The 24,806-nt window shown below is 37.6% G+C and overlaps 1 protein-coding gene across 3 annotated transcripts in view; it reads left to right on the forward strand.

The window, feature by feature from the left end:
* LOC5568687 (protein lozenge) overlaps window positions 1-24,806 on the forward strand; it is a 135,097-nt gene that overhangs the window by 87,568 nt on the left and 22,723 nt on the right. For all 3 annotated transcript variants that reach the window (XM_021847344.1, XM_021847331.1, XM_001658044.2), the window contains one exon: window positions 1,103-1,318. In XM_021847344.1, coding sequence (XP_021703036.1) covers window positions 1,103-1,318 — 216 coding nt within the window. The remainder of the gene's footprint in view (window positions 1-1,102; window positions 1,319-24,806) is intronic.

Below are 24,806 nucleotides of genomic sequence, written 5' to 3' on the forward strand. Positions count from 1 at the left end.
GTCTGCGGTATATTTTTAAACCTTATTAACCTTATTAACTTCTACTTGCAGCTTAATATTTTTATCACCATGTTTTATTTCTCAAAGTTTTTCGCCACGAGACGACGCTACGGCTCTGGTAAAATGCATGGATGAATATCCCAGTGAAATTCCAGTCAGTTTACTAGCATAGAATGTCTTGAGAAATCTATAAAGTTTTTCCCATACAATCTCATATATTAAGATAGTATTACCCATATATTAACACTTATGGAGTTGTTTGTTAATGCAATCCGCATGGTTATTGCGCGTGATGAAGATGGACTAATTTTGAGTGAAACTACACACTTAATTTAGAATGCCGAATCTGGTGCGAAACCAAGATTCGCACAGCCGAGAAGTCAGTAAACAAATTTCCTGGGATCTTAGGAAATAAATGCCGAGTATCAGTAAATCGTGCTTCGTTGCTAAGCAACCGGACAATTTGTTAGCTGAGTCTCGGTTAAAATTGGAAAATCGAGTCGAGATTCGCACGCTGAGCTCGTGAAAAATATCTAAGTGTGTATAAAAAAAAATCCACATGCTCAAGTGGGATTTGAACTCATGACTGTTTTTGCTGAACAAGTGGTTTATTAACAAAGCTATTGATTCTTTTGATGACCTAATAGCTCATAAGGTTACAAAGCTTCGAATTCTTAAGCACATCTTCTTCATAGCACATATGCATCTAAGGATATAATATCACGTTTCATACAAAACATGATCAATCATACAAAGAGGATTTTTAAAACGTTAGGTAGTGCGTGGAACATGTGAGACGATTCAAAAAACGTTAGTCCCCCTGGCGGAATTCCTGACAACGCCCAAATGTTATCCTAAGAGTAGCAACACCTCCATGCACGCGGCGTCTTTTGAGGGATAAAAACCTGAAGCAAAAAAGGATCAAAAGTGGGATCGTAAACAGTTCCGCTTTCTTCCTTTCGCATCGTTTCCTAATTGATTCCAAGGGTGCCTATTATGATTGGGTAATTATCACACCCCGCTTGACGTGCGTTATTTTTGATCGACTTTTTCTTGATTGGGATTCAGCGTTCAAATTATAACAGTTTTTGTTTCCTTGCAGATACTCCTCAACTGCGACCTCCACCTTTGCATCGGTTTCTGGAACAGCCGGCATTCAGCCACTTTCCGGCTCGGTTCAACTCCAGTGCCAACAAGTCCTCCATCAATACCTACAGTACAAGTGCAAGCCATCATCACAATAGCAACAGTGGCAGCTCCAGTCTGAACACCAGTGTCGAGTCATCCAGTGATTACAAACCGAACCTTACCCTTCCAGGTTAGTACTTTACAGCTTTCGTCGCACTAAGGGGTTGTTGGGTAATCTAGCTGGCCAAAAGTGTTTGGAGACATTTTTTTCACATTTTTATGTCCTGTTAGTAGTGGCATAAAACGATCCAATGGCTGAAACCGTAGATAGATGTTACATCAAACTTACAAAACTAACTATATTCTGTGTGACATCTTCTGTTTTATTACTCAATCTTAATGTCGAAATTTATTTATTGATTCTAAATTTATAAATAACGTCACACCGAGTGAAGGAAGTTGTTATGATGAATCTGTCCAAAATTTGTGGTTGCCCTTATAAGGCATTATTCAACAACCGTTTTTGTGCCATATGCTAATAAATATACTTTTGACCAGCTACATTTGGAAAAAAGACCATTAGTGCGTCGGTCATCATATTCGATGCACCTTTGCACGCCGAAATCGTACGCGCCAGCACATCGACAGAAGCGAAATTGAAATTTCGATTCGATTCGGACTGCCGTGCTTACGGCAGGCATGGGATTGCATCTGCATTTCCGCTAATATGACCCCGCAATTATGTGTACGAAATTGATTACCTCCACGTAATTCACAAGTTTGACCGTTCGCATAACCGATGGAACACACTCAAGAACCAACGCGAGAGCAGTAGCGGCACGATTTTATGATGATGTTTACGGGAAATGCTGAATGCGGATGATGATTATATCTACAGTAGGGTTCAGAATAATAGTGGGGAAAGTCGATTCCAATACGAAATGTTCAACTGTGACTAGACAGTCTCTAGAATGCCGGGACAAGAGTTCTAGGAAATATGTGTATTGTGTATTTGGGCGGAAAAACTACCGGGAAACCGAAAATGGACCGGCGGAACCGAGTTATAAAAAAGACGCACACGAACTATTAATTTTAACTTTATTCCGTCTTTACTGTTCGGATGTCGATTGGAAATTAATCATTTCATTGCGGTCGATCTCGTAGCGGAAAGGGATGTTGTTGTTTAGGTTGGCACGAGTGAACCGTTGACAGCTCCAGTGCTGCCAGAATCGCTACGAAGTTATAACAGCTCTTCCCCACGAAATAGGCTCCGTTCTAGCTATAAGTTGAGCTTCTGTGGTGGTTTGATCGTCCGCTGTGATCGTCGCAATCCTTGATCCGCTGGCAAGCTCGCTGAATCTGCAGATCTCCCAGTTTTAGCCATTCCATTCGAAATTGGCGATTGGATGCCCGTTGAAGGAATCGGAACGGTCGAAATAGGAGCAGTGGTCATGTCAGCGGAAGCATGAATCTTTTCTTCCGGCGTCGTACTTAACGGCAAGTCAAAAGTCACTGCGGTAGTGTTGTCGTGAAAAACTTGACAACCGATCTCTTCGCCGCGCAAAGAAGTTGCCTCTGTTGAAGAACTCAATTTACCTGCACCAACGCTACGCAGTTGGTCAATGTGGCGTTTCCAGACCCGTCCGTCATTAAGTTGTACCAAGTAATGGAGTTTACCAAGCCGTTCTTTAACGATCCCGAATTCCCACTTATTTTCATGAACGTATTCTCTAATTGCAACGTTAGTACCCACTGTTAATTCTCTTACCTTAGATTGAACTTCGCTTCTGTTCGGATCCTTCGAAGGAATCATAAGATCAAGCCTTGAACGGATCTGGCGACCGAAAACTAACATAGCAGGGGAGAATCCAGTGGCAGGGTGAAGCATTTTACGATACGACAGAAGAATATTGCAGATTTCACTGTGTATTTCAGAGCGGTTGCAGTTCAAAGACTTCAGTTTGGATTTCATCGTCTGTATGAACCGCTCTGCCTGGCCATTTGTGGCAGGATGATACGGAGCACTGAGCTTGTGGACAATGCCATTCATCTTCAAGAATCTGGCAAAATCACCTGAAGTGACCATAGGTACAGAAAAAATCTCTGCACAGACGAATTGTGGTCTCAGTAGTCATGTTTTTAACCACATAGACCGCAGGCCATTTGGAAAACGCGTCAATCAAGATTAGGTAGTAGTAACCCATGAAAGGACCGGCATAGTCCGCATGAACTCTTTGGAACGGTTCGGATGGCGTTTCCCAACAATGGAACGAGACTTTCGGAGGATTAGCCTTAGCAGCTTGACAGGAAGCGCAATCCTTGACAAGGTTCTCGATATCCTTATCTATGCCTTCCCACCAACAGTAGCTACGAGCAAGCGATTTGATTCTAGAAACACCGAAATGCGTTGAATGAAGTTCACGAAGAACCTTCATTCGCAGCGAAGGTGGTACGTAGACTCGACTTCCTCGCATGATGCAATCCTTCTGCAGAGTGAACTGTTCTTGATCTACGCCAAATCGAAATTTACCGTCGATCGCCTTACCCGTTCTTAGGGCACGTAGTAACTCGCGAACACTATCGTCTGAAAGGGTAGCTGAACCTAACTCATCAACAGTAAGCGGAAGCGTTTCTATTGCATTTACCTCAACAACATCTGGTTCTTCGATCTCGGACTCAGGGTCAGTGTGAGGTGTTGGTAAACGAGACATGGCGTCGGCATTGAAATGATCCGAAGAACGACGATGACGAATCTTGTAATCGAAAGCCTGTAAAAATGCCGCGTAATGCTGCATACGCATTGCAGACATAGTAGGGAGTCCTTTGGATTCTGAGAAAATTTGACTGATGGGTTTGTTGTCAGTGACAAGGATAAACCTACGCCCGTAGAGGTATTGGTGAAACTTACGAACACCGAAAACTATCGAATAAGCCTCCTTGTCGATCTGTGAATATCTTTGCTGCGTTCGAGTAAGAGTCTGTGAAGCATATTGCAACGGTCGCTCAGTTCCGTCAGGGTACTGATGACTGAGGACCGCTCCAACGCCATACGGAGAGGCATCGGTAGCCAAAATCACCGGTAACGACGGATCATAGTGAACTAAGAACCTATCTGTCTGCATTTCCTTTTTAACGAAAAAGAACGACTTCTCACAGTCATTACTCCAAATAAACGGTACATCATCCTTCAACAAGTTATTTAGCGGATACAAAATCGTACTGAGGTTTGGGAAAAACCGACCGTAGTATGTAATTAGTCCCACGAACGAGCGGACTTGTTCCTTATTTTTAGGAACCGGCATGTTTTGTATCGCATCAATTTTATTACGTAGCTTGTGAATACCCGCCTTATCGACCATATAACCGCAATACTCGATTCGATCAGAGAAAAAGTCACATTTGTCTCGATTCACACGTAAGTTGTACTTATCCAACCTCTTGAAAACTTCTCCCAACCTAAGCAAATGTGTTTTGCAATCAGGCCCTGTTACGCGAATATCATCAATAAAGACAGTAACGCCGGGTATACCCTGGAGAATTTGCTCCATTAGACGCTGAAATATAGCTGGGGCGGAAGCGACTCCATACATAAGCCTGGTAGGCCGGAACAGACCTCGATGGGTGCTCATCGTTAGTAAGTCCCTATCTTCCGGACGAATCTCGAGTTGTAAGTAGGCTTGAGAGAGATCTAACTTAGAGAACGTCTCCCCCCCTGCAACGGTTGCAAACAGTTCTTCAACTGTAGGAAGAGGATGGTCATCGACAAGCAAATGTGGATTCAGGGTGATTTTATAATCACCACACAGTCGTACCCTGCCTCCAGCCTTTTTCACTGGAACGACAGGAGTGGCCCACTCCGAATGGTCCACCTTTTCCCAGATACCATCACTCACGAACTGGTCAATCTCTTTATCGACCGCATCACGCACCGCAAATGCAACAGGCCTGGCCTTCACGTATACTGGCTTTGTATCTTTACGAACGGTCAGCGAAGCTTGTACCCCCTCTATTTTACCTACACGTTCATCGAAAATATGTGAAAATTTATTGAGTAAATCTTTCAACGCACTAGCGGTGGATTGATCCGCTCCGCCACAGTAAGAAACCGAATGTGTACCGGGTCTGAATACGCGATTGAAATCCAAATTCAAAGCAAGTAGCCAATCGCGACCCAGCAGGGGGTGCCTGCTAGATTCTGCAATGTGCAGAGGCAATGTGAGCTCTTCATCATGAGCAACAACTTTTACCATCACTTTACCGAGTACACCGATATCATTATCGCAGTAACTTACAAGCCGTGTAGTTGTAGGGATAATGTCCAAGTCGTTAAAGTAGAGTCGTTTGTCTCGTACATTGATAAGGGATACGGGCGATCCGGTGTCGACCTCGAATGTCAGCTCTCTGTGATTAATCGTCAGATTCAAAAGAAACTTACCAGCAAGACCACGAACCGCGCTCAGGTGGAAAACGTCCTTGATGACGCAGGGCTCCTCCAAGTGATGTGCATCATCCGTCCCCTTCTTCTCCTTATTCTTCGACAGGCACACCTTCTCCAGATGTCCCTTCTTCTTGCAGCAGTTGCAGACAGTCGATTTGTGCTTGCACTTGTCCGCAAAATGATCCGGATCTCCACACCGAAAGCACTGCTTCTTCCGTCCATCCGACTTGCTTGACTGATGATGGGAATTAACTTGACTCGACGACTGGAATGCCTTCTTCTTCTTCGTTTTCTTGACTCCGTGCTCAATATGCTGCACCTCGTTTTTCGATCGGGAGCCATGCATTTCGTCGGTTCCACGGTGAGACATCTCCATTCCGAATCCAATTTCTTTCGCTTTCGCCAACGTCAAATCACGAATTTCCAGTAACCGCGACTGTATCACACGATTCCGGATGCCGAAAACGAATTGATTCCGGATGGCCTTGTCCAGATGATCACCGAAGTTGCATGTTTGAGCGAGTTTCTCCAAATCCATCAGGTAATCGCTCAGTGTTTCGTGCTCTAGCTGCTTGCGACTCGCGAACTTGAAATTTTCCAGAATTTCTAAAGGTGCAGGACTGAAATGCTCCTTCAGAAGAGTCACAATCTCGTCGAACGTTTTTGTTTGTGGTTCAGCATTCTTCAGCTTGTTGCAGAGCACATCGAAGGTAGCACCGCCCATATAATGCAGCAGGTAATCGCGCTTGTCGGCTTCTGGCACGTGGTAAATCCGGAATGAAACCTGCAGCCGCTCCAACCATCGGTCGAATTTCGATGTCGCAGCATTGAACGGCTCGAACGAAAACGTAACCGGCATCACAGCAACGCCACCTGCAGCAGCAGCAACGCCACCGACGGCCCCATCGTCTAGTGGGTCCACCATATTGCGGAAAAGCAGCAGCCAGCCAAACGCGACGCAATAATGCAATTATTAAATTTCACGCAGTTCAGAACTTCTCGTCGCCAAACTATTGTGTATTTGGGCGGAAAAACTACCGGGAAACCGAAAATGGACCGGCGGAACCGAGTTATAAAAAAGACGCACACGAACTATTAATTTTAACTTTATTCCGTCTTTACTGTTCGGATGTCGATTGGAAATTAATCATTTCATTGCGGTCGATCTCGTAGCGGAAAGGGATGTTGTTGTTTAGGTTGGCACGAGTGAACCGTTGACAGCTCCAGTGCTGCCAGAATCGCTACGAAGTTATAACAATGTGGATCTGTGAAATTCCCGATTCCTGAGTATTTGAGAAAATCCTGGAATTTATCGAAGTTGTAAATTGAACTAGGAAATACTGATCTGTTATTTTTAAACCATGATCTCAAATGTTCGTTCAACTCAGAACTTGGTAGAATACATGAGCCAATATGCATATTGAAGATGTTCATAAGCCTTCGAGAGACTGTAATCAGTAATTCTATAGGGTAAAAGCACCGGTTTTGGCCAGCCTAAGAGGAAATGTCTTTTAAAATTATATGGGAAGCTCTATTCATACAACAAATATGTCAAACGCAAGCTTTCAATCCATATTATTTATGTAAAATATCGAAACTGAGCTAAAATCATTTTTTCGTTTTGAAAATCGTCTTGGTCAATATAGGCCATCAGAACCAGTAGAGTAAAGTGGGGCAAAAGTTCGAGTGGGGCAAGAGTTTCTTTTTAAGATTTCCAGCTCAATTCAAAACAAATCTTATAAATGGCATGGTGGTTCGAATGCTATTCAAGTAAGAGACTTTCAATCCAAATATCATAAAAATCCATTGAGATTTGGAAAAGCTATGGCTATTTGTTGTTTTTCGACGTGAATATTGTAATTTTTGGTCAAACTTTCGTTCCATGGAATCAAATGAAGATAAAATCACTTAGTTTTGTGAAAAACTGCTATTTTTGATTATATTACAATTAACCCGGTTTTGGGCAATTTTTTGATGAAAATTTAGTGTGTATTTTTCGTCAAACTTAAGTTTACGGCTGATGTAAAGTATGCCTGTCATAAAAGGATCGATATTTTGTGTTTTAGCCAGCGAACTTTTGCCCCACACTAGATTCGAACTCTTGCCCCACGGGTGGGGCAAAAGTTCGAATAAGACAATCAATTTTGAAACTGTTATAACTAAAAATGGGTAAATATTTTGACACAAGTTTTTTTAGCAAAATTATAGCCAATATGTTGAAAGTTCACTGTATGGTATTTGTTTTGTTTTAACTGCTATTGTTTTCCTGGAAACTTTGATTATACCACTAAGGTCGAACTTTTGCCCCACCTTACTCTATTGGCCAGAAATATAATTTCGGTTTCTAAATTGGCCAATCACGGTTACGGTATACTTCGTAGATTGGATACTAGCTACATTCAGGTTTTTTCTTTGATAAGCTCATCTAGATTGCTTTCAGGAACAAGGCTTGGGAGTTAACCTTTATCCAATCTTAAACAAGAGTACCAAAACCATGAATACTGCTATTCCCGGCCACGCCCATCTTTACCGTAACTTGGGATAGGGAAAGGAAATGTTGATGTAACACTTACTTAATGAGAGGCCACCGACTCAGCGACACCCTCATAAGTGCTACGGAGTTGGAGGTAAGGAGGGGTTTCAGGTCAGGATTCGCCTGAGAAGCTAGCGATAGACACAGATCATTGGATGTTTAATGGCTTTTAATTTAATCTCTTGAATGCCGACAATCAAGAGAGAAACAATATGTTATTTACAGTATAAAGAATGTTGTTTCGCGTAAAAACATGATTAGATACGTGTTCAACGGTAGTAGTTTTCTGCTTTTTTTACCAGCAAAAACAGAATCGATCCCTCAAGGGTCATCGAATTAGGAAAGAAAAAAATAATAATCGACCGACTAAAACGTGCGAAAAAAGCCGCATACCAAAATAAATAATTCTGGAACGAATAACGTGTGGCCAATTCCACGACACGCGACGGGCTACAACGGGTAAATCATCGCACTCTGAATAAGCAAAAAAAAACTTTTCGTTCACAAAGCATATTTTGCTCCGTATCATCCGATGGTTGTATGGCCTACACGAGAACCGAAGGAACATAAAGCACTCCAAAACGCGAGAATCTGGTCACAACTCATTACATCTTAAACAATTTTGAGGTTTCTTTTGAAAAGGAACGAACTCACCAGATGCTTGCAGAATCCTAAAAAAAACTTTGCTCAATACGTGCTTGTCCGTCGTGCTTGTACGCTTTTGATCGAAATACTGCACTGTAGCCAAACATATAAACTCCGTTTTCGCTAACCTTCTTTCAATAATTTCCACTGAATACCACTAACACGCGGAAGAGGACCTATTTCGTTGTTGAAGAAAATTGCCACGTCTTTTTCACTTTCACAAATCTATTAATTGAAAACGATTGAAAAAGTCGCACTATTTTTGTTCAAATAACTGTGCGCGGAACCGAAAAAACGTGACAGTAGGTTCAAAGCACAACCACTCGCGCGCGCGGCTTGCTGCGATCTCCACTATGGCTACAACTGGCGTATGGCCAAAACCGGTGCTTCTACCCTAGTTGTGAAGACGAGTACCGTAAAACGAGGTAACTCATAGTACAGTTTTTTTTAAATAAAATCTGCTTATTTTCGCGTTCCATTTGAAAGAATTTTATTTTACACAGTTGATTACAGTTAAAAAAAATGTACTATTTCAATACTATTGAAAGTGTATTTTCGGTTTAGGGGTAACATTGATAACGGGTATGAAAACTTGATTGAAGAATGTTAAAAGAGAACGTGGTTTTGTTCATAAATAACAGAATACATACAATTCACCTGAAATAGTGTTTGAAATTCATACATGCATGGCAAATACCATTGAAGTCAGTATCAATTGGTAAATAAAAATCTTATAGACATTTTTGGGATCGATTACAAAAACGCCCTCAATTTGTAAGAATAATTTATGCTATAAGACCGAATTCATCTTCTACTTTTATTGGGTGGTCAAGGTTAGATTTTGAATATTCGAATATAAAACATCACATGTTATCGTTCTCAACGAAAACAGTTTTGACATGAAGTGTCATACATATACTCTTTACTTTTGCATTCCTTTTGCTTGACTTAATAACAGAAATTATATTATTCCGTTCAGTATGCTATAAGTTTCACACTACCAAAGTTACCCGTATTATCAAAGCTCTTCCATTTTACGGTACTCTACGGAATTATTGTGTACCCTTAAACAGAATTTAAATTTATAACATTATAAAATATCATATCATATCATTTTTAGCTAAATATCATTTTTTGCTACCTAAAATCGAGCTAAGCCCGCATTTAGCATTGATTTATTTTATTTACAATTTTGTAAATTTTGGTTTTTGATTTTTCTAATTCTTATTTATAGCATCCGAGTCTATTTTTATTCAAGAGCATCCTGAAAATGAAATCCTAATATTCCAAATGTAAATAATGTAATGTCTTAGACCAAACTTTGAAATATTTTATTCTCATAAAATTCTCAGTTTATGGTTTACAAGGGGGTGAGCGGAAGGGGGGCGGGGGGAACCATTGCTTCACTCTGGCCGACGGATCTTACCAACAATCATTTGAAGGTTTGATCAACAATCCGTAATAGATCCTGTAAAGAATATGGCAAAAACCTGTTATGAAACCCCCCGAGTCCTCAGCAACATTTCAAGATTTTTATGTTTCCAAAAGTTAAGCCTTGTTATCATCGAGAATTTTGCTAATATCTCTACAAAATTACACAAAAAAATTCTCACAAGACACTTCTAGGAACTCATCCATTGAATCCTGACATACCTTATTTAAAAGAATTAGTTTTTTATTTTAATTGACTCCAAAATCACATTTTTTATCAGTTTTGAACCGCAGAACTATTTTAAAGAAATATTTGAAAGTTTTGAAGAAAATTTTTCAACCCAGGCAACATGAGATTGACAAACTGCACCAACCATGTTGCACCACAGTTTGCGAAAAAGACCATATCTTGATAAGTCTTATGTATGTATTCGCGTGATCTGTCCTATATTTCACTTGGAACATATTACAAACTTAGTGGCATCGTATAGAGGAAGGTATAAGTTTCATCTCAGACTAAAAAAAAATTGGTGGCCGTTTCGAATTTGGCCATCTTAAAGCTTGTATGAAAAAAAGTTGTTTAACTATTACTTCGTTTAGAATTCTGAGGTCACCATGTAAAAGCTGAGAAAAAAAAAACTAAGTAAGATAGGCTGCAATAACTTGCTGAGCAATCGAAGGTGTTTTCTTCAAGTCGAGTGAAGAATAAAAGTATTAAGATAAGTAAAAAAAAATTGGTGGCCTTCTTGGATTTTCACGCCATCTTAATTTTAAGTAGTAGAATGAGTTTTTCACCTCACTCCAAAAATCTATTCTAGGGATGCCTGCAGAAATACTGGAGTTAGTTTTGGAGTGTTGATGAAACCTCTTTTAAGTTACCTTGCAAGTATTGGTAGAATCTATTTTGAGAATTCTTGAGAAAACAATATGAGCTTGTTACATCCCGCGTCAATAACTCTCCAGGGAAAAGTTGCTGGTCCATAGGATTTTTTACCTTCGAATTTTTTAACTTTTTCAAAACTTTGCTCTATGTGAATGAAATTGGAGGATGGATGTCCTTCATAATTTAACGTTTCGCGCAAAAAGGGTCCAGGGATTGTATATAATGATCTTTTATCCGTAAAATGAATGAATGAGCTTTAAAGGTTGCTCGCCCACCATACTAGTTGCGGGAATCCTGGGTATGCTTATGATGGTTTATGAACAGATTCCTAAGTTCAAATTTCAAATTTAGCACAAACAATAACTCAATTTATAACAAATAGTACTGGATATTATATTTCAGGGAATAAATTGTTAATTTCGTTTCGTTACAATACCAAATTCCGTATCAAGGTACTTAAAGCTTTTCAAGAACTGTAATCTAGCACACTAGGACCCATATGTAGTGCATTCCCCAAATATTACAAGACATTAGTTTTTCTTCCTAATAATCGTTGTGTTTGTTTGTGAATAAGAAAACGTTTAAAAATCACGAAAAAGTGAAAAACGTCGGATTTTTTTTTCGAATTCTCAAACTGTTTAAAGTAGACTTATATATCTTCGAGAAGTTTTCTGAATATTCTTAAAAAATGTAATATGTATATTTATATTCTGGAGGTATCATTACTGTATGTTCGTAAATCCAAAACCTCCCTGTGGGATTCAATACGAACTTATCTTATAAAAAATCATCACGCATCCGTCTCAATTGCAATATCTTTCCCCTAAATCAGTGGAAAGACAGAAACTATCGATTACACACTGAAAATAACTTCCACGATGGAGTATTCGATTGAATGCATTAAATTAATTTGAAAACTATTCACATAGATCCTTTCTTGACTCTTTTACATAATTGAATAATACCTACTCAAAGTTTTTAAATCTTATTGTTTTTTCATCAATTTATTCGTATAAATTGCATTCATTTTTAATTATTGATTTTATTTGTTTCGCCATGAATTGGTAGACTACTTACACCAATTACAATACTTTCTTACACGCTATGGATAACTTCTATTGTACTGGAAGCTATTCTAAAAATCAACTTTTGTAAAAATCTCAAGGTTGGTTGGTGTATCATAGTGTATATGAAAAAAAAGTTTCATTAAAATCCATTAAGCTTTAATGTTTCCAACTTATTCCCGGTACAGTTGCTATATTCGAATCATATTAATCCTGTTCCACGCAATTTTCACAATATTGAGTAAAACAGTGCCAGTGTGTAGCAGAAATTGGTTTTTGCTGTTATTTTTACATTCCAAATTTCGACCGCAATCTCGCCGTCGATCCGCTGCATTCTTTCCATATTGATATCCCTGTTCCTTTTCTTTTTTTTACCGATGCGCGAATGATGCAAAACTATAGTGTGACCTCAACCACCGTTTGCTACCTGTTGTGTTGTGGTCAAATCTTCGGTCAATCAAGTATCATTACCGGCAACCTTGGTTTCACAGTTTTATTCATCCGTCTCGCGAAATGAAGTCAACTATGAGGTGATAAAGTAAATGTAATTGGTGTTAAGCTTTGCAGGCGTACTGGTGTAGATCATTCGATATATTCTTCTATGATTCAAGTCCTCTGCATTTTAAAGTCGTGAAAATATCAATTGTTACCTTAGAATTCACCTCTGTTCGGAATATGAATAATGTTTGGAATTTGTTACAAACCGGTATTTAGCCAGTTTAAATTACCTAAATTTCTAATTGAGCTACTCTGGTAGTTTTATGAAATATGAAGTTGCAGAACACGATTAATGGACGCAAACGTATGGTGATGAAGTTTTTGGCCTTTTCGTGAAGATGCTTTTTAAAGCTGCATTTGGGTTTCAATCATTCAAATTTTATCTCTTTGATCTCATTAAATTCAGTAACGCCAGAAATTTTTGCTTGTCGTATTTTTGACAATATCGTACACTCTCGAGCATCTTCGCCTACCAACTTGGCATACACTAGAAATTCGGCATGTGTTGCCATGACGTGCGACAAGATTGACATCGCAAGAAAATCCAACGTTCGGTACGATCCAGAACACACCTAGCTGAATGGAGAGATTAATTAACAATATCAAATTAAATTTCTAAAGATTGTTTACATTTACTACCCTACCCACGGAAAACCCTTCCCCACGTTTCAGATTTACAAGAAAAGGATTCCGCAGCGCTTCGATATTCCTTGCGCTAATGGATTTCGGAAATACTTTCATTTATCATTGACGGTTTGGAGTGATTGCCATCCGCCTGTCATCTTTCCCGATGAACGCAATCGTCAGACTCCCAAGTCGAAAGGGCAAAACTATTTGATGAGAATTTAATGTTGGGAACGTCTTCAACTTGCCAGATGCCCGAATCTCGAAAAACAAACAATCACGACTCGCTGCTTTGGACGTGTATCGTACCGTTCCGACCGAAATTACACGGTACATAAACGACTTCCTTTTTGTGCTCCTTAATTTTGAACGAAAATAATGAGCGATTGCATGATCCCACGGCGGAAAAAAGGAAACATGCTGCATGATCAGAATCATAATTCACATTACCTTACAACGGGTCAGCCAGATGGTGGAGCGTTTTGAAATTGTTTTAGAGGTGAACTCTAAGGTTTGCACATAAAATTTAGGCTATAGTAGCCAGAAGATCTGATCCAAAGAAAGTCCCATAATGTCATCGAATTGATTTACGAAGAATTCAATCGACACTTATTTATCTTCTCTTCAGAGAACTGAAAGGAAATTTCATCATAAATCTCGACGCAATAATTCCATCAAACGGATTAGAATGGGTAAAACTTTCATCTCAATAGTTTTATAGAATTTACTTCAACAAAGCCGCCTCTCAGAATTCACTAAAGTAAAAGTGATCTGTTCAAAACCGGTTTTCGGATTTTTTTTTACCCAAAAAAAATAGATAAAAGCGTTTTAACAAAATGCTGCCATTAGTTTAATTTGAAAATTGAGCCTAAGTCATTCTAGGATTGTTAGGAAAATTTATAGAATTATTAAAAAAATATATGAGACATTGGAGTATCAATTATTTATGCATCGAAATCTGTTAGATTTTCTTCTTCTTCTTCTTTCTGGCGTTACGTCCCAACTGGGACAAAGCCTGCTTCTCACATTAGTGTTCTTATGAGCAATTCCACATTTATCTCAGTTAATAACTTTCTAAGCTTTTTAAGCTTTCTTTGCTGATTGACCATTTATGCATGTGTATATCGTGTGGCAGGTACGAAGATACTCTATGTCCAGGGAATCGAGAAAATTTCCTTTACGAAAAGATCCTCGACCAGCGGGATTCGAACCCACGACCCTCAGCATGGTCATGCTGAATAGCTGCGCGTTTACCGCTACGGCTATCTGGTCCCCTGTTAAATTTTATGGACTGCAAAAATGTTGAACAAAAGAAAATTTAGAATGTATTCCTCCTCTGCAAGCAATTTTTCAATATTATACTCTCTGGGAACGGATATTCATGAAAAGATATATCAGTAGAATTTGTGGAGTGATAACTGGTTAAAAAAGAAAATCCTTATAAAACATCAGAATCCAATGCCGCCTTCAAAAATGCCCTAGCACGTCGCAATTTTGAATTATAGGTCGTCAAAGTTGTATAGAATACTGACATTAGTGAATTTGTGTAGAATTTAAATTAGGATTTGTTGATTTTGTTTATATTCACCTTAGCTTAAGCCATGAATCACGTTATATGAATAAACTAAGCTTCAGGCCCACTTAGGTCACAATCGTATAGGTGAAGGAACCGCTAATGAAAGATTAAGGTTAAAGCGAAGTAGGCCGTCATTGAAATTGAACGCGTCGTTGGTAATTGTTGCTAATTCATGTCACAATTTCTAATAAATGAAAATCAGTTGGTAATTGCACTGTTGCATCTGAAAAGGTATCAGCATACTTTATGCATGTCAACGCATATATTGATGCTTTTCCGGATCAGTATGAACTATGAGAACTAAGTTTTATTACTTTGAAATAGTGAACTACAATGTCAACATGGCTGCCGTACGAATAACGGGTTACTTAGCTTCAATCCGTCAACCCGTTTGCACGCCAATTCGTGACATGCAAACACCATTCCATTTTTGTTTGTATATATCATATCCACCGAATATGCATACAAAATCCGCATTTTTTTTATATTGCATTATTCTGCATTTCTTGCATTACTCTTTCAAAACATGAGGAAACATTCCTCTTAGTTAATTTTGGAATGCTATATATAATGGGATTTCATTTTCTAAAACAATTCGTATAAATCTGTTGGAAGATAAAATATAATCCTTTGAGTTTTCCTTGGGAACGTCCATATATGAAGTAGCATTTTTTGGATTCCAGGAGAAATTTGTGGAGAGATTTTTCGATGCAAATTCTTGGAAGGAAGCAAAATTCTCAAAATAACTTGCAAACGTTCAACGTTCTCTTATTTATAGATACGAGAAAATTACAAAAATACCATAACTAAAAAATTACGGAAGTTGTGAGGTTAACGAAGACGGATTTTACATTCAAATCACTTGAACACGTCCGACCCCTCCAAAAAAGTTGCTGTCTAATGGGAGCAATAGGCGCACTGATCTGATAGTCATATCCACAATCCAGAAAGTCTTAAAAGTGAAAACTTATTACAAAAACAACTTTCCAGCTGAAACCTCACATCGAATAACGTCTGTTGAAAATCGTATCTCTCTGATACAGAACTGCCATAATGAAGTGGTACTTGTTTAATTTTAAATGCAGGATAAAATCGGATAATCGCCTTTGTACGTATTCCTGATGATGGCACTTTTGCCAGCCTCCACACTATATCCGCAGGAGCATTCATCCGTTTGCTGTACGTTCATACACCCAGCGAAATCAAAATAGCAGCACCCGGTTTTTTTTCCATTGAAACTCTGTATGACTCATTTGGAAGGCAATAAGTAAATCTTACTTTGTAGGTATCAAGATCAAAAAAAAAAAAAAAATAGATTTTGTTGACTTATTTTTTCCTTGAAGATAAGTGAAATTTTCAAAAATTACACTGAAATGTAAACATAAGTAATTCTCTCAGCATTGTATCGACCAAAATGTTTAACCAGAACCGCAAAGGTAATCTCAGCATTTTTCAATAATACTTGCAAAATTTTGGCGGAAAAATTAGAAAATTAAGTATTTAAAATCAATAATACGTCAAGTCATCATTTAAAAGTGTCGAGTCACCCTTTGTTCAAAATTTTGGTCGATCCAATGCTGAGGAAATTAGCTACGTTCTTTTCTACGGTGTATTCTTCACACCTTCACAAATAATAGTAGGAAATATTCAAAACTGAAAAGGCAACAGATGGCTCTTTTTCGGCGGTAAAAATGAAATCCCAACGCAAAAAAAAAGCACAATGAATTAAACGCCAATGGCTGTAATCTCCAAGCGAGTTAATACGAGATTTAATCTGGATTTTTCAAAACGCGGCATTAAATTTAATATTTTCTACGGTAAGCACCAAACGCCACTTTTTACGCCTGGAGTGTGAGTGAGAATGTGTGTGTGGAAGCATTTCAAGAGAAAATATTTACTCCCCATCGCAACTTTTGGAACAAATAACACATGCACGGTGCAGCGAGTATGTTAATAACTTCTTGGTAAAAGAACGCGTCGATGGGTGAGTGGCGTGCACTAGAATGTAGTGATCGTAAGATCGGGTCGAACCTCTTTTTATAAATTCATTTTTTTTTTAACAAATCTTATCAACGTTCTGAAGTTTTTAGGATAAAGTCGCCTTATGCTATCCAATGTAAAATAGTCCGAAAAGGACCTCAATGCATCGAAGGGCGGGGGTGGGGGGGGTTGGTTGGTGGTTGAGTGTAGTTCAACCTCATTTCATGACTGAAAGCCATGAGATGTTTTTATGCATTTAATAAAAGTATAAACCGGCTGTTAATAATTTTTCAAACACATTCTGGTATTTTTCACAATAACCTCGAATTTAAGATACAATATTGTGTAACGGGCCATTTCTTTTAGCATAGAAATTTTCGAAATTTTGGTAGCATTAAATGAATTTAATAAACAATTATTTTGCAGGCATTGAAAAAAAAAATTACTTCTCTGATAATCTTGCCAAAGATTATGTGAGAATTTTGCTCAGTGTTTCGTGAGAACTTAGATTTCAGATTGTTTTATAAATTCTGGTAAAAATCCTGTGAGTATGTTATCAATGATTTTATCAAAATCATTCTTAAAAGTCTGTCAGATATTTTCATTGGATTTTGTCAGAATCTCTTATTTATAACATTATTTGGATATCCTGCCTAGTGTTTTCTCAGAATGATGTCCCGGATATTGCGAGAATTATGCGCAGGATTCTTTAAGAAGGATTCCGTCAGAACACCACTAAGACTTATGTCAAAATCCTGTTCTAGAATCTGAAGAAGTTTGTCTGCTCAGAATTTAGTATTAAATTCCTAAAAGTTTGTGTGCGAACCCCTCCCAGGATAATGTCTCATATTCGGTGATGAATAAGATTATGTGAAATTCTACTGCGGATTCTATGACAATCTTGCCCGACATTTTGTGAGAATCATGCTCAAATTATCTGTGAAATTTATGTGTGAATCCTGTCCAAAATTGTACAAGATATTAATCTGCCTCTGCTTATATTCCTAATAACTTTTCTCTGGTATAAATTTCATTGTCAGGAATTTGTGAGAATGAAGCCAAGGGCTGTACGTTGGTCAAACCTTCTGTATAGTATTTTCCCAATATGTAAGGTGGACGTGAGAGATTTTTTCCAAGTTTCACTGGAATAAGATTGTAGGAAAGAGATAATATTAACTGCAAAAAAACTTGATAAAACTGGATCCATACCATGTTTTTCCGTTGGATGATGGTCAGGTCATTCTAGATCTCATACTCATAAGTTTTTTTTTTTCGTCTTTATTTGTGTGAATTTTAACTCATCAGGCTAGTTCTTCACTCGAATACTCATAAGTCTCATTGTAGCGACTCTAAAATACAAAAATACGCTTACTAATGCCGTTCTAGCATGAAAAAATATGTTTTTTTTACAGATAAGGTACTGTGGGGTAAGTGGATACAGAAAAATCAATATTCAACTTCATTGTTATGTACCGCTAACGTGAATTATGTAATTCAAACTTTTTTCTGTGGATTACAAACGAGGGACTTATATACTTCAAATCGTCATTTATTTCGATTTTTCTGATTGTTATGTATTGAGTATGGAGAACTTAAAAATTTGCGCCAAATGATCCACTTGCCCCACCATGGTGAGGTAAGTGGATAACCAATAAAAATAATATGTTCAAAAAACAAATGTGGTGTAATTATGTATAGTAAGAATGACATCACTCTCGTTCTTGTTATTCGTGCTAGTTATGTTACATATTAATGCTTTAAAATTAAAAAAAATATCTTTATTTAATCAAAATATCATATAAAATATGTATACATTAGTTCACAGTAATTCGGACAAAAAAATTGTTTCTGGAATATTTTGGAGAAAATTCATCCATTTATACACATAAGTTATACAGAAGTATTGTAGAATTATTCCCAACGATGTTTTCAAAAAACACTCGTTGTTCAAAAATATTAGTTACACTTACTTTTGAATTACAAACTAAAATCCCTTTATTCTATTTATGAATATATTTGTATCATCTGTCTAGAACCGTGTTTATCAACCGGTGGTCCGCGGACCCCTAGGGGGCCGTGACAACTTCTTAGGGGTCCGCGAAGCTTTTGTTAATGTGTCATTTTTCATGATTGAAAAATAAATACAAGGAATCTCTACATCATTTGTTTTGCATAGAGCATTGGTAATAAGGTTCAGATTTTTTTTATTTCAAATATTGAAAAATGGACTTGTTCAATTTTTATGTACACAATGACAGGTCAATACTTCCAATGTTTTTCTGCCAATAAGAGATTACAATGCCAATTTAACCTCACTGACTATGCATGATATATTTTTTTCAAGTGTGATTACGAACGTAATCTCGTTCCTAGAAGTTTTTATAGGAAATTCGTTGCATAATTTTGCCTTAGTGATTTACAGGTTTTTTTCAGCATCCTGGTGAGACCCCGGAACGTTTCTTAGCAAACTATAAAATGAATTGAAGAAATTTGAAATTATTCTCTGTTTATAAATAATGAAACCATTCTTCTCGAATTTATTAGTATAATATTAGTGAGATTTTTCACTAATATCCGCCACTCTGATTTTCTGCAAAGACTGTTGGTCTGACAAGACTTTTGAAGAATTCCTGGCGAAATTTTAACAAACTCCTGCAACAGCCTTCAGTTAGGCTTCATAATAGCTTCATAATAGCTTATTGCAAGTTTATGAAAATATTTCAAGCAGCATGCATGGAGGACACCTTAGCTTTATGAAATTCCATGACGAAGATTACGAAGGTTATGATTGAAAGCTTGGAAATACCCAAAAACATCATTCAATTTTAGTGAAAATCATTTGCATTTCGAACAGAACTTAATTGTACTATTGTGAATATTTTTAACGAGCCAGCAAGAACTTTTATCGGAAGCATCTCAACTACCAGGTTTTCTGTTGATTTTGACAACATTCTTCTCAGAAGTTTATTATCGGACTCTTGAAAAGATGTTTAGTAAACTCTTGGCATGATTTTTTGTAAATCTAGTGGACTCCAGATGATTGTAGCAGTAGTATTACATTATCTGTTTGTACACATATCTGAAAATTTGTAGAGTTCTCTGTATCTCTCTTAAGTAGGTGATCACTTAAACACATCTGCATATTCCTCAGCTTTTGTAAGGACATTGCCAGTTGATGTGTCAATCTTGTGTGAGAGTCAGGGGTTAGTCCCAAAATAACGGGTGGAAAGGGGTAAATTCATATACCAATTTAAAAATGTACCACTAATTTATGTGAATTGCTCAGTGTTTATGTTATTTTTTAGGAATTACTAACGTTACTTTTGCGTGTGTCTGCCATGGGTATCTGCTGGTTCATAAAGAAAACTTTGGAAAGCTTTCATAAATTTTCATTTTTAGACCATCCAATTAAGGGGTCCGCGGTATGTTTGTAGGTCTTCAAAGGGGGTCGCAGCTGCCAAAAGGTTGAGAACCACTGGTCTAGAACAATTCATATGGTCAAATAAGGTACGATAATATGCTTTCAATTGGAAAATTTGTTCATTTTGCTCTTTTGCAACTCAGCTTAGATAAACCACGAAAAGTTTTGTTCAAATTTTTAAATCATTATTCTTTTATATTTTTTTATGCCAGGAAGGTTAAAAAAACTTTTAGGTGGATTGATTCAAATTTTCTACGGTCAATTTAACAAATTTTAGCTGGGAATGAAAAAAAAATAAAGGAAAACAACATTTGCGCATATTAAAACTTAAAATAATTCTCGTAAGCTTTAATTAATTTTTAAGCTCGTAAAACTTTAATTAATTCTCGTCTGCCAATAAATGATTAAAATACTTGATCCATTTACCCCACCCCATTAAAAAGTAGGGGTAAGTGTACCATGTATAATATATCTGCATTTATTTACAAAAATCACATATTTTTATTTTGATTTATTCAATTATAACTGATATGCTCACCATGTGTCGAAAAAACTAATAATATTTGATTCTAGCCAAAGATACCGTTTTGATTCATATTACGGACAGCTTTTAATTCCGGACACTCCACTTTGTATGGGAAACATTACACACGAAATGTTTCAATTTTTGCCGTTCAAAAGTTCTCACTTTCAAGGCTTGTTTTAACAAGCATTTTCCATAGATATCTATGAAAATTTATAATGCCCAACTTGCTTAGGCGTCTCTCTAGTGGTTTTACAATTTCATTTGATGATTTGACTTTTCTATTTATGATTTGTTTAACCTGTCCGGAATTCGAATCGAAGTGTCCGGATTATGAAGCGAAAGTTAGGAAGCGTCCGGAATAAGAATCATGTAAAGTCCACACATTTCTATTTATTTAAAATTATTCATATTTCGGAATCGAAATCTTCACTCACCATTAGAAAGTTAAGGGGTTTGAAGGTTCGATAACGCGGAGGAATCATACAGAATGATTTATTTTACATGCTTTTTTGTGAGTTAAACTTCACTGAGGCCTTAAGTGTCCGTAATATGAATCAAAACGGTTTTTGATTGATGGAAAACAATTTTCAAATAAATTAATTTTTGCAGCTAACAAGTTTGCTTGTGCTAGTGTACGTGTAGTACTAGTTTTGCAATAGTATCAGTGTGGAAGTATGAATATAACCTAAAACGAAGCAATGAGCATGAGCATGAGCATGAGCATGATTGACCGCCAGCAGTTGCTACTCCGTTATTGCAAGAACAGCTGTACTTACACAGGGAACTAACAGACGCTACTCGGGATCAGTATCATCCTCAATGTGTAATTACTGGTGCTCTTATTATTATAATAAACAATACCGGCGCCGGCTGCGTCCGAATGCAGGTCAATTTGGGAATGGGAGGGAAATGTTGACGTGTTACTTGCTTTACAGAAGCCGAGGAGTCCTCTGCACTTCCACAAGAAAACACTGGGAGTTTGGAAATGGGAATGGATTCGTTTTGTTAAACGATAAAAATATAATTGTAAATGAATACGTGAGCATATACACGAATGACCGCACTATCCAAACCAGACACGATACTGATTCCGTTGCTCGCTCGACAGGAGCATACAACAGGTTCAACGTATCAAAATCTACTGACACGTTTTTTTTTTGTTTTTCACCGGCACACTTCGTTTTTTCTTCCGCGCAGCGCAAACTGGACACAACGGATCCGGATTCCGTCGCTCGCTCACAAGGAGCATGCAACAGATTCAACGGATCCAACACTACTGACGCGTTTGTTTTTCTTTTCACCGGCACACTTCGTTTTTTCTTCCGCGCAGCGCAAACTGGACACAATTGATCCGGATTCCGTCGCTCGCCCACAAGGAGCATGCAACAGATTCAGCGGATCCAACACTCTATAACCTAAAACGAAGAAATGGTGCGAAAACATTCAACATATTCAAGTATTTATACTTAATATTGACGAATGATCCACTTACCCCACTGATACACTTCCCCCGCTGTACATTATTACCAACAGCAATTTTCGTAATTAGTAATGGGAAAGAATTTCAATTATGTTCATAAAATACATTCGAAATAGTTTTATCTATATAAATAAAAATGGAGTGATGTTTGTATGTCACGAAATAACTTGAGAACGGATCAACGGATTTGCATGATTCTTTCTCCGTTTTACTCATCAAGGGTCGTGTCGACGTGTTTGTGTCTATAAAAATCACAGGATGTTCACCGGGAAAGTCGGTAAAACAAGCGTGAATAGAGTGATCGTTTTGTATGGAACGATCCATAGCATTTTTCTACAGCCTACTTGATGGCGAGAGGAAGTTTTCCGAGACAACTAGTTAACATTAAAAATAAAACATCTTCTTCTTCTTCTTCTGGCATAAACGTACCCACTGGGACAGAGCCTGCTTCTCAGCTTAGTGTTCTTATGAGCACTTCTACAGTTATTAACTGAGAGCTTTCTTTGCCTAATTTGCTATTTTCGCATTCGTGTGTGGCAGGTACGATAATACTCTATGTCCAGGGAAGTCAATGAAATTACCATTACGAAAAGATTCTGGACTGACCGGGAATCGAACCCAGACACCTTCAGCATGACTTTGCTTGGTAGCCGTGGACTCTAACCACTCGGCTAAGGAAGGCCCCTTAAAATTAAATATAGTTAATGTGATTGCATCATAAAACTTTAAACACAAGCAAACAGACGTAACATTGACGAAATTTCCATCGCCCACTCATTTAACGATGATTTCAAATTCGCTATGTTACAAATCTCACAACTAGAGGCGCGTGCAACGTTTTTCTTCGCGTTTGACATTCTTTTTTTGGAAAGCTCGAGTCATGGAACATCGGCTCATGGTAATTTTACTGTATCAGAAATAAAATCAAATTTAAAAAAAATGTCCAAAACCAATTTTTAAATAAAAAGAAGTGAATGCGCTGACCTGGAATCAAACTTTGAATGTTGTGGCCGCAAGGAAAAGAAAAACGTCACGGACTCTTCAGCTAACAATTTATTGGATGTTTTGTTGCTTTTAAGCTACATGTAAGTATTGGTTTGAGAAAAAGTTCATTTGATTTAAAGTGTTCTAAAAACTTACAGTTTCGGTGACTTCCTGGCTTTGAAATCGTTTTCCTAGCAACCAACGAACAATCGAGCTGTAATTATGTGCCAAATTGTACGATTATTAACTAATTCTAGTGAAGATGATTTATGTTCATACCTTACGATCAAACTACATTAGAAGCTTGTTATAACGACATCGCAAGGGACCTTCGTAATAGAGGAAAGTCGTTATAAGGAATAGTTAATTGAAATATTTTTTAAGGGGCCGAAAAATGTCGCAATAGGGTGCTTTTGTCGCTATCAAAGTGGTCGTTATAACGAACATCTACTGTAATGAAAATAAATCAATTCACACAAAAAACAGTCCTTGGGTATACATTCAAAGGAACCACCATACTCTGCATAATAGTAATAAGAACACTATGAGATGAACCAGGCTGAAAGTCTCAATAATAAAGAAAGAAAAAAAAATAATAAGAACACTAATTAGGTTATAATATTTAAGCGAACAAGCTCTACTACGTAGAAAAAACTATTCAACAACCTTTTTCATCAACGATTTCGAAATAATTGGCGAAAAATAGCCACTGCACTAATAGATTAATCTCTGTGGTTCATTATTGCATTTCATCTAGTCTGATGTTTTGCTGATTTTCCCTGCATTTACAGATCGATGGGTGCTCCCGCTCGTCGTTCTCTACCATATCCAAAGCCATGCTGCCGTCCGTGTTGCCAGTTCCAACAAATATTTATGCTAAAACCGTTCATCTTGTGACAATCCTTCCGTTTCTCATAACGCTAGTGCGTCTATTAAATAATTGCGTAAAGGGTTATAGAGAAGAGAGGGCTTGGAATTCTTACGCGTCATACAATTTATTTTTATCATGTCATTTATGCTATTTTGCCTTGAAAATCATGTTACACTGTATCTGTTCAGTCCAACAATTTTTTTAACACATGCAGCAATGCAAAATTTTTCATGAATCTATTCTGGAGTGTGTACGGTTTCCAAAATCAGACCCAACTACAATCAACTCTAGGAAACAACGATTCTATTCTGAATTGGTTGTTTGCCAAAATGTATACAGTAGTTTTCTCCTGAACGGACAAAAATTCTAGAAAAATAGCAACGTCCGTTTCTCCATTTTGTCACTATGATAAACGTATGTTCTTTCTTTTCTTGATTTATTGATCAATCGGAAGAAAACGGCTTTTTCAGTCTTGACAAATTATCGATTCTTTCTAGAGCCTTAAGTGTACGCTTATATAACAGTGATTATATGAGAATTTTTTTTATATCTTTATTAACGATATTTTATAACCTGGGTCAGTTCATCTCGGGTTCCTTCCGAAAATGAAGTCGTCACTATTACCTAAACGTCATAAGTAACTATCTTGGGGATGAGATTTGATCCCATGATCTCGGCGTGAGAGGCGTGTATTCTGACCACTATACCAGCCTCATCTCGTTAA

Source organism: Aedes aegypti, chromosome 1 (genome assembly GCF_002204515.2).
Source record: "Aedes aegypti strain LVP_AGWG chromosome 1, AaegL5.0 Primary Assembly, whole genome shotgun sequence".
NCBI classification, from domain to species: domain Eukaryota; kingdom Metazoa; phylum Arthropoda; class Insecta; order Diptera; family Culicidae; genus Aedes; species Aedes aegypti.